General features: G+C 39.0%; 1 protein-coding gene across 1 annotated transcript in view; it reads left to right on the top strand.

Moving 5' to 3' along the window:
• Positions 1 to 295: 295 nt before the first annotated feature.
• The window catches only part of LOC141540262 (uncharacterized), a 106232-nt gene continuing 95707 nt past the window's right edge, over positions 296 to 10820 (top strand). Inside the window, exons 1-2 of the mRNA XM_074264075.1 lie at positions 296 to 1061; positions 3253 to 3421. Coding sequence (XP_074120176.1) covers positions 3295 to 3421 — 127 coding nt within the window. The 5' untranslated portion in view covers positions 296 to 1061; positions 3253 to 3294. The remainder of the gene's footprint in view (positions 1062 to 3252; positions 3422 to 10820) is intronic.

Here is a 10820-nt window from a genome sequence, read left to right as displayed (position 1 = left end):
CAGCATGAATTGGTCCAGCACATCGATGCCTCTGCCCCATCTCTGTCTTCTTCTTCTCCTACCTTCTCTTCTCTCTTTCCCTTTTTACCTTTCTTCTTTCTTTTTATTTTCCCCTCATATCTCTCGCTATTCTCCCTTCTCTCCATCCCCTTTCCTTCCTCTCCCTTCTTTCCTTCTGTCTCAGCCTTCCCCATCTCTCCTCTCAGCTGTCCCTACCTTCTCTCCTCCCTTTCTTTTTTCCTACCCTCCCTTCTCTTTTATGCAGTTATCTTCCTCTCCCTTCCTTCCCTTCTCTCTTTCCCATCCCTCTCTCAATCCACCCTTCTCCCCTTTCTTTCATTTCTGTGCTTTTCACCGTCTGCCATCTCCTTTCTTCTGTGAGAGCCCTCCCCCCTTTCTACCTCCATTCCCGCTTCCCCTTTCTTCCATTTTTCATCCTTCCAGTCTTCTTCTTACTCCTCCTTCCCCATCTCTCTTTCCTCCACTTCAATCTCTTCTCTCCCTTCTTCTATTCCTCTCTCCTCCTCCTTCCCTTCCCTCTACCTTACTCTCCCTTCTCCTTCGTCTCCTTCACCTCTTCTCCTTTTCCCACCTCTTCCTCTTCTCTTTTTCCTCTCTTCATCTTCTCTTATTTCCTTTCTCTGCCCTTCCTTCTTCTCTCTCTCCTTTCTCCTCTCCCTCCTCTTCTCTTCCCCGCCCCCGTCTTCTTCCCTCTCCTCCCCTCTGTTCCTCTATCTTCTCCTCCTTTATTTCCCCTCCCGCTCCTCCTCTCTCAATTTTCTTCTCTTTTCTCTCCTTTCCTCCTCTCCTCCACTTTGCCCTCTCCTCTCCCCATCTCCTCCTCTCCTCCAGCGTTCATCCGCCGCGCAACAGAGACCTATTCCCCGAGTCAGTGCCAGCCCCACCTAAGCCGGTCCACCGAGCGCGAGGCGAGGAGTCGTCCGGGCTTCCTAGAGCGTCCTAGAGGAAGCGTCGCGGGGGCGGGGCGTCCACGGGCTCGGGGGCGGGGCTCGAGAACGGGGGACACTTCCTGTCCGGGGCCGCGGCTCAGAGTCCGGCAGGTGAGCGGCGGAGTCCCGTACGAGGGGACAGGGTACGTGCGGCGCGCGAGCTGCCCCGGCTCGGCTGTGGCTCGGGCTCCTGGAGTTCTCGCAGTGGGGTCGGGTGGAGGGGTCGCCTTGGGGTCGTGGCTGGGGAGGAAAGGGCGGCCCCGCCTCGCCCGTCCTGTCCCGTCCTTCCCTTCTTAGGGTGGGGGGTTGAGGGATAGCAGGACGCGCGGGCTGAAATCCGCTGAGCCCCACCCCCGCGCGCACCCCCTGCCGGGACCCTATTCGCGCAGCCGAGGCGGGGAGCGCTCGGAGCCGCCCTCCCCGTCCCAACCCTCTGCACGTTCGCCCCCTGCCCCAGGCGGGCCAAATCCCCGTTAGTGCAGCGCCTCGGGAGCCACCGGCAGCTTCCCCTGCCAGCGCCCCTAAAAGTAGGCTGAGCTGCTGTCTTGTGTCCCGTGTACCAAACGAGGGAAGTGAGGCTCTGAGAGCAGAATGGACTTGCTGACAGCTCGTGCTTAGAGCTGGAATGCCAAGCCCAGGTCTCCTGACTCTGAGGCCAGTGCTTTTTTTCCACTACTCCAGGCCAAGGCTGAAATGCTATTCTAAATTGGCCCTGACTTGAAGGATCCGTCTGCCAGACCCATTAATCCAGAGAAAAGCGTGTGTGTGTGTGTGTGTGTGTGTGTGTGTGTGTGTGTGTGTGTGTGTGTGTGTGTGTGTGTGTAGAGGAAAAAACTGTACTTCATACAATATTTTTACTTCTTATCTTGCCACTTGCCGAACCACTGAATGTTCTTCTGATATTATTGTGGCATTTTTGTTTCTTTTTTGAAGTTCAATGTATGTAACAAGTAATTATTTTAACCAGATGACCTGTATCAGTTCCTTCATCTGTAAAATGAGAGAGTTGAATTAAATCGGATGATCACTTCCAGCTCTGCTGTTGCATGATTCGAATGGTGAAAGCTTGATTCTGTGACTTAAGCTTTAGTAATATATCAACACTTTCATCTTCAACAAACATTGTATCCACTGTGTGAAAAACATTATGCTGGGTACTGAGCAAGATCTAAAATTTAGATACAAAGAATGTATATGAGTGCTCAAGAGACAGTTTGTAGCAGTGAATAGAGAAATCGTTTTGGGATTTAGGAAAACAAGGATTCAAGCATTGCCTCTGACACATTTTGGCTATGTGGTTATTGGCAAAGTTCAGTGTACTGTAAAAGTTTCTACAACTACAGGTTTTAAAACTTAATGATTTGCAAATGCATCAGTGAAGGAAGTTTCCACAGCCACACCTTTAGAAAAAGGTGCATTGTTCAGTTGTGTCCAATTGCTCCTGACCCCATTTGAGATTTTCTTGACAAAAGCACTGGAATACTTTGCCATTTCCATCTCCAGGTCATTTTACAGATGAGGAAACTGAGATACACAGCGTTAAGAGACTTAGCCCAAGGTCTGTATAGCCCAAGTATCCAAGACTAGATTTGAACTCAGTTCTTGACTCTGGGCTGAGAGCTCTATCTCTGCTGTACCACCTAGCTAGCTAGCACATGGGAGAGGTATGAACCAAATGCTAGGCAAAATAAAGAGGGAAAGGAATGAGTATTGCCAACTTTGGGTGGAGAATAATTAGGAAAGGCTTCATTAAGGAAATGATATTTAAACTTCACCTTCTTCTTAGTATTCTCATCTGTTGCCTTAGAAGAATGAACAGCAGCCTGTTTCAGATACCTTCTTCCCATACAATTTGCTTTGTAAATGAATGACTTAATCTTAATTATAAAATACAGATAGATAATACCAATAGTACCTTCCTCACCGGGTTGTTAGATTGAATGAAAAGTATTACATAAATGTTAAGTTAATAGTAATATGAATGATTCAGTGGGTGAACTATTGACCACAGTATCATGAAAACAAATTTTTTCTGGTCTGCCTTTGACTGTGTTACACTGGAAAATTGATTTAATCTCTCAGTGCCTTGGGAAACTCTTTTAGACCATCAATTTTAGAGTAGTTGTCTGATCTAGTAGAGGGAGCTTCTTCCCTCAGAGTTCTCTAAAGCAATAAAATCACACATCTAGGGGGGGAAAGAGTCCTGTAAGCCATCTTTCCCTTCTTGGGTATGTTTCTAGATCTTGATGTGGTACCTTTTCATAATGCCATCCTCATCCTCCACAATTTTCATTTTTCCCAGGTCTCAGTTGTGCTACATCTTCAAGAAAGCTTCTTTAGGAAGATGGCAGACCTGGGGGGAGAACAGGAGTCGCCTCCTGTTCCACCCCCCATCAGTTTTTCATCTCCTGGGATAACTCCTGGACCTCATCGCCACAAGGCACAGCTCCACCTCCATGATCATCAACATGGTACTCCCTTCAACTATATTCTTTCCTAGTCAGATCACCTATATTGTACTTACCTTCCTATATCTACTTAATTACCATCTTTAAGCATGTTACTAAATTTTCCTTTCAGTTCAGAAATTAGCTAGTGCTTGACACATAGTAAGCCCTTTAAAATAAATGCTTTTTTATTCATTCAGAGTCCTCCTCAATTGTTCTTGATTAGCTGGATGAAATTAAACAACTATAGGGATAAACTGGTATATTTATGGAATTTGGTGCCAGCAAATCAAATCCAGGATAGGCTGCACAGAAAAAAATAGATAATCTGGGGTCACTGTTGACCACAAGCTTAGTAAGAGTCTGCCCTGAAATGCCATTGTGAAAAAAAGCAGTGGAATGCTGGGGTGTGTTAGAAGCAAATTCCTTGGCAGAGCCAAGAAGAAGATCTGGATTTTTATATCCCTCCTTCTTTAGTGGTATAGTGAAAAGAAGACTGGACTAGAAATCAAAAGATTCTACTTCCAGCTTTTACTCTCTGTATGTTCTCACACATATCTCCACCTCTCTTTGTGTCAATTTTCTCCTCAGTCCAAAAAGAGAGGGAATTTAACTAGCTAATCGTAAGACACTTTGCAGCACTGGTGTTCTTGGATTTCTGACATATACAAGCCAGAAAGTCATCCTTCCATTAGACTCTGCATTCATTCACTTACATTCAAGATAACTTCTCATTTTAGTCAACAAACTTCAAAGGGAAATGTAGGAAATTGATAGATACCCTATAGAAGAGGTCAAATATAGTCCTAGAAGGTGGAAAATATTTGTGTGTGTGTGTGTGTGTGTGTGTATGTGTGTGTGTGTGTGTGTGTACAATTACACATAATTTTTTATTCTTTCTTTGGCTTCATTGTTAAATAATATCCCACAAAAGTTAATTGTTTCTGTATTTTGTCATTTATGTAAATTTGGTGGATGAAATCTGAGAATTTTAATTTTTTTAAACATTTCTCTTATTGTTAGTGATTTCAAACAAGTTTTTTCATTTGGTTGTTAATAATTTGTAGTTCTTTTGAAAACTTATTGTTCACATCTTTTGACTACTATCTATTGGAAAATCCCTCCTGTTCGTGTGTGTGTGTGTGTGTGTGTGTGTATTAATCTCATTATAGCTTATCTATCAAATCTTTTAACAGTTTCATGTAAAAATTTATTCCCAATCATAGTTTCCCTTCTTACATTGGCTGTGTTGATTTTGTTCGTGTAAGAATTTTTCAGTTTTGTGATCTGTTTCTTAGTGTTTGATGAGGAATTCTTCCTGTAGTTATAGTTGTTAAAGATATCTTCGATCTTTTTCCTTCCAAGTTTTTATGACCTTTTATACTTTACATCATTTTCCATTTGGAATTTATGGTTCAAAATGCTTGTATTTTTACTTTAAAATGTAATTGCTATGTACAACCTGCCCATAACAGTCTGTTTATTTATTTATATATCACACATTCTCTCTATATATATACCTATCTGTATTTATTGGTGTAGTTTTACTTTTAGATACTTTTAGTTAGGAATTCATAGCATTATGATGAAGATATTATAAATGTTCTGGTTCTTTATAATTTGATCTCTTTGTGGATTGCTTATATTCTTCATATGACCAAATTGTATATTCCTAATAATTAGAACCTTCCAAAGTCAAGAAGTGTAATGGCAACTTTAGAGAAATAGTACTTTCACTTCCCTGGAATCTTCAAACAAATACTAGAAAGCTTTTTGTTAGGGGCTCTTGTCAGTGGTAAAGAAAAAGTTTGTTCAGATGGAAGAAGATGACCTTTTAGGGTCTCTTCTAATTCTGAGATTTTGTGATTCATATTATATTGATATACCATCCTAACTATTCACAAGTTGTTAGATATTTACTTTGTTTCTGGTTTCTTGGGTTATAAGGCTATGTGTATAGTTTTGAACAGGTAGCTTTTTTCTCTACAGCTTGAACTTTATGATAATTATGATTTCCTAATTGTCAAATCTAATGTCCTTTTTTCAATTTTCATGCTTCTTCATCTCTTGGTAGTGTTTGATGTTATTGATTTTTCTTTTCTTCCTAATCTTCTTTTTTGTCAAGGTTTTACTGATACTCTGGCTTCCTCCTATATGTCTGACCACTCCTCAGTTTCCTTTGCTAGCTCTTCATCTAGGTCATACCTAAAGCTCTGTCTAGGGCCCTCTTCTCCTTCTATACTATTTTTCTAAGTGATCTTATTAACTTTTATGTATTCAGTTACTATCTTTATGAAGATGATTCTTAGATCAATTTATCTGGAGCTACCCTCTCTTCTGACTTCTACTGTCACAATTTCCACTGCCTATGCGATATCTTGAACTGGTTAATCCATAGACATTGTAAACTTTATATATCTGAAACTGAGCTTGTTATTTTTATTCTCAAACCCTTACTTCTTCCAAACTTAACTATTATTATGGAGGTTACCAGTATCTCCTCAGTCATCCAGGCTATTAATCTAGATATAATCTTTGACTCCTCACCATTATACACTCTACGTATTTAATCTATTGCCAAATTCTGTTGATACTACCCTCAATCTTATTCTCCCCTCTGTCACTGCCATCACCCCTGTGTAGGCCCTGCTAGTCGGTCTCCCTAGGTCAAGTCTTTTCCCACTCTATCCGTCCTCTATTCAGTTTTTTAAATTATATTTTATTTTGTTTCACTCAACAAAAATACATTTCACATTCCCATCCCAACTCGCTCCCCCAAATGAGAACAACAGAAAAATTTCATTGCAGACATCTAGTCAATAAGGCAATTGGTAAATATTTATTAAGTACTTATTACATACCAAGTTACTGGGCCAAGGAAATATTAAAAAAAAAAAGAAAAGGCAAAAGATAATTTTACCTTCAAAGAGCTCACAATCTTATGGGGGAAACAATGCGTAAACAAATGTATACAAAGCATGTGATGTACATGATAAAATACAAAGGAAAGGCTCTAGAATTAAGAGAGGTTGGGGAAGTTTTTACTAGAAAGTAAAAGATTGGAATTTTGTTGGGATATAAAGGGAGTCAAGGAAATCAGTAGATGGAAATGAAGAAGAACACTCTGAATATGAGAGGTAATTAGAGGAAATGTATTGAGCAAGAGATGGAGTGTCTTGTTTGTAGAGCAGTCAGGAGGCCAGTATCTTAGGATCAAAGAGTATGAATCCAGAAAGGGTTAGAAGACTGGAAAGATAGGAAGAGACTACTTTTTTTGAAAGGCTTTTAATTGCCAAAAAGAGGAAGGAACTTTTTAGTATTTGATCCTGGAGGCAATAGGGAGCCATCAAAGTATATTGAATAGGAGGTGAAATAATTGGACCTGTGAGTTACAAACATCACTTTTGTGGCTAAATGAAGGATGAAATAAAGTGAGAAAAATGTTGAAGCAGGCTACTAGAATTGTCTGAGCATGTGGTAATGAAAGCCTGAACCAGTGTCAAAAGAAAGAAAGATGCAAAGGTGAAATTGACCAGTCTTATCAACAACTTGGATATGAGAGATGAGAGCTAGTGAGGGGTTTGGGACGGTTCCTCAGTTGCAAGCCCTGTGGACTAGGAGGATAGTGTTTCCCTTCACAGTAAAAAGGGAAAGTAGGTGGGGAGGAAGCTTTAGGGAAGAAGGCAATGGGTTCCATTTTGGAAGTATTGAGTTTAAGATGGCTGATGGATATTCAGGTGACTAGAAAGCATCTTTCAAAAGAGATGTTAGATTGGATGTCAGCAGAGAATTTTGGATAATTAGATTTGAGAATCATCAGCATGGAAATGGTAATTGACTACATGGTTGCTGATGAGTTCACCAAATGAAGTAGTTTAGGAGAAGAGAAGATTCTGAGATGGAACTCAGTCACCCACAGTTACAGGGTGTCACCTGGAAGAAGATCTCACAAAAGGAGACAGAAAAGAGATAGGTAGATAGAGAAAGAAGTCCTGAAAACCTAGAGAAAAGAGAGTATCAAGGAAGAGAGAGACTTAACAGTGAAAAGCTGCAGATAGGTCAAAGAGAATGAGGATTGAGAAAAAGGTACTGTGTTTGGCAACTTAAACATTAGTAACTATAAAAGTTCAATGAAAACAAACTTGCACATTGGCCATGTTCAAAAATAATTTGTCTCATTTTGCCTTCTAAATCTTTCACTTCTATCAGGACATGAGTAGCATATTTCATCATTAGTCCTTTGGAATTGTGTTTGGTAGTTACACCAATAAGAGTTCATAATTCTTTTAATTGCCTTTACCATATTATTGTCATTGTACAAAATATTCTCCTGCTTCTTTCCCTTCGCTCTATATATTAGTATGAAAGGATTTCTAGATTTCTCTGAAACCCTCTCCTTCAGCCTTTCTCATAGCACAACAGTATTCCAAAACATTTATATTCCATAACTTCATCCATTTTCCAGCTTATGGTTACCTCTTCATGTTTTCATTTTTTGCCACTTGAAAAATATTTTTGTGCATTCTAAGAGTCTTTTCTTTAGGACTAATCCTAATCTATCCTCTCTCTAATTCTTCTTCTCCCTCTTCTCTCTCCATTTCCCTGTTGAGTGAAGGGTATTTTTGTATCCAACTCTGTGTGTGTGTGTGTGTGTGTGTGTGTATTTCTTCCTTTGACTAGTTAAAATGATAGTGAAGTTCAAGTATCAGTCACTCCTCCTCACTCTCTCTGTTTGCATAGATGTCTGTTTGTACACTCTGATTGTATAAGATAATTTTCTCTAACCTCCTTTCACTTCTCCCTCCCCCAATGTATTCTTTTTCCTCCTCCTTTCTGTCTCTTCAGATCATCAAGACATAACAGAACCACTCTCAGATCTTGTCTACTTAAACTCTTTCTATGATTCCTGATGATATTAGGGTTCAAAGAAGACAAATATGTCTTCTCCCCATATTAGAATCTAAGTAGTTTATTCCTTTTTAGTCCCTTATGTATTTATCTATCTTTTTCTTCATTCAGACACAGCACTTGAACCTCACATTTCCTCTATAGCTTTGTCTTTTTATCAGAAATTCTTGAAAATAATTTTCCTTAAAGGTCTGGTTTTTAGTCCTGTAGCATTATATACTCAGTTTTGCTGGATAAGTCATTTTGTCATGTAAGTCTGTGTCTTTTGCCTTCTGAAATATTCCAAATTCTTTGCTATTGTGATGCCTATTAAATCATATGTGATCTTGACTGTGACTCTTCTTTCTTTTTGAGTGTTTGTAATATATTTTTTTTTCCTTAGAAACTGGATTTTGGCTATGATATTCCTGGAAGTTTTCATTCTTTTCAGAGCCCACTTTGATTTCTGATTCTAAGAAACCTGGGAAGTTTTCTTTTTAAGGTTTTTTCAAATATCATGTGTAGGCTTTTTTGTTTGTTTTTGTCATGTCATTCAGATTGTCTAGTGATTCTTAAATTTTTTCCCAATCTGTTTTCCAGGTCAGGTTTTGTTTTGTTTTTGCTTTTATTTTCTACCTTACGTTTTCTTTATTATCAATCTTTTGATTTTGTCTTTATATTTTTTTCTTGCCTCACAAAATCATTGACTTCTATTTGGTCTATTCTAATTTTTAGGAAGCTTGATATTTGGACAGCGTTCTATATATCTTATACCAAACTGTTAGTTCATTTTCTAATGCTTCTTCCATAGCTTTCATTTCTTTTTATTTTTTTCCCTCCATTACTCTAATTCCATTATAAAAGTACTTTTCAACTTTTTAAAAAAAATTTCATCTCTTCCAGGAATTAGAATTCCTCAACTAGAGTTAAGATTGTGTCTAAAATGTTTTCCTTTGAGGCTTTGTTTAAAGATGTTTTGGGATCATTCTCTTCTAGCTATGTCTTGAGCTTCTCTGCTACTGTATTAAATCTTTACAATAGGATTCTTTGCTTGTTTGTATATTTTTTCAACTCATTTCCTAGCTTTGGACTTGATGTTGTCTGCCACATTTCTGGAGGAAATATCTGGGCAAGATACTTTCTTGGTGATTGAATATTGTCCTGGTCCAGAATCTCAAAGAAATGCTAAGGATCTGCAAACCTCCAGTGTTCCCAAAATGATCTTAATCTAGGACAAAATCTGATTGCCATTTTCCATGTCTGATCTTTGTGAATTTCTTACCTGGGTTTAAGACTGAGTCACAGTAAACTGTTGCCAAACTCAAGTTCTGCCAGCCAGCTAGAATTCTGTCAAAATGATAGAATTTCAGGCTCCCCTTTGATCTGGGATTCCTGCCCTGCTTATTCCTCTTTAGTCTGGGCTAGGTAGGGAACTGAGACTCTTCTGTTTTCTAGAGATCTGCTGACTGACTCTGGAACTTCATTCTTTTTTTGATATACTGGCCAAAGTGCTTCTCTACCCAAGAACACAATCCTCATACTCAGGTACCCTTCCCAATTTGCCTTGCTGATGTGTCCAGAACTGATATAAGTAACAAAGCTTCCACTTGGCACCTAATTTCTTTTCTTTTCTTTTCTTTTTTTTTTAAATTATACTTTTTATTTACAAGATATATGCATGGGTAATTTTTCAGCATTTGACCTTTGCAAAATCTTCTGTTCCAACTTTTCCCTTCCTTCTCTCCCCCCCCTCCTCTAGATGGCAGGTAGACCAATACATATTAAATATGTTAAAGTATATGTTAAATACAATATATGTATACATATCCATACAGTTATTTTGCTGTATAAGAAAAATTGGACTTAGAAATAAGGTAAAATTAACCTGAGAAGTAAATCAAAAATGCAAGCAGACAAAAAACAGAGAGAATGGAAATACTATGTTGTGGTTCACACTCATTTCCCAGAGTTCTTTCGCTGGATGTAGCTAGTTCTTTTCATTATTGAACAAATGGAACTGATTTGGTTTATCTCATTGTTGAAGAGTGCCACATCCATCAAAATTGATCATCGAATAGTATTGTTGTTGATGTATGTAATTATCTCCTGGTCCTGCTCATTTCACTGAGCATCAGTTCATGTAAGTCTCTCCAGGCCTTTCTGAAATCATCCTGCTGGTTATTTCTTACAGAACAATAATATTCCATAATATTCATGTACCACAGTTTATTCAGCCATTCTCCAATTGATGGGCATCCACTCACTTTCCAGTTTGGGACCACTACAAAAAGGGCTGCCATAAACATTTTTGCACATACAGGTCCCTTTCGCTTCTTTAAGATCTCTTTGCGATATAAGTCCAAGAGTAAAGCTGCTGGATTAAAGGGTATGAAGTTTGATAACCTTTTGAGCATAATTCCAAATTGCTCTCCAGAGCTGGGTGCTTTCATAATTCCACCAACAATGTATCAGTGTCCCAATTTTCCCACATCCCCTTCAGCATTTGGCATTATCTTTTCCTGTCATTGTAGCCAAT

The sequence above is a fragment of the Sminthopsis crassicaudata genome, chromosome 1, assembly GCF_048593235.1.
Source record: "Sminthopsis crassicaudata isolate SCR6 chromosome 1, ASM4859323v1, whole genome shotgun sequence".
In the NCBI taxonomy this organism is placed as follows: domain Eukaryota; kingdom Metazoa; phylum Chordata; class Mammalia; order Dasyuromorphia; family Dasyuridae; genus Sminthopsis; species Sminthopsis crassicaudata.
This window is presented reverse-complemented; position numbering and strand designations above follow the sequence as displayed.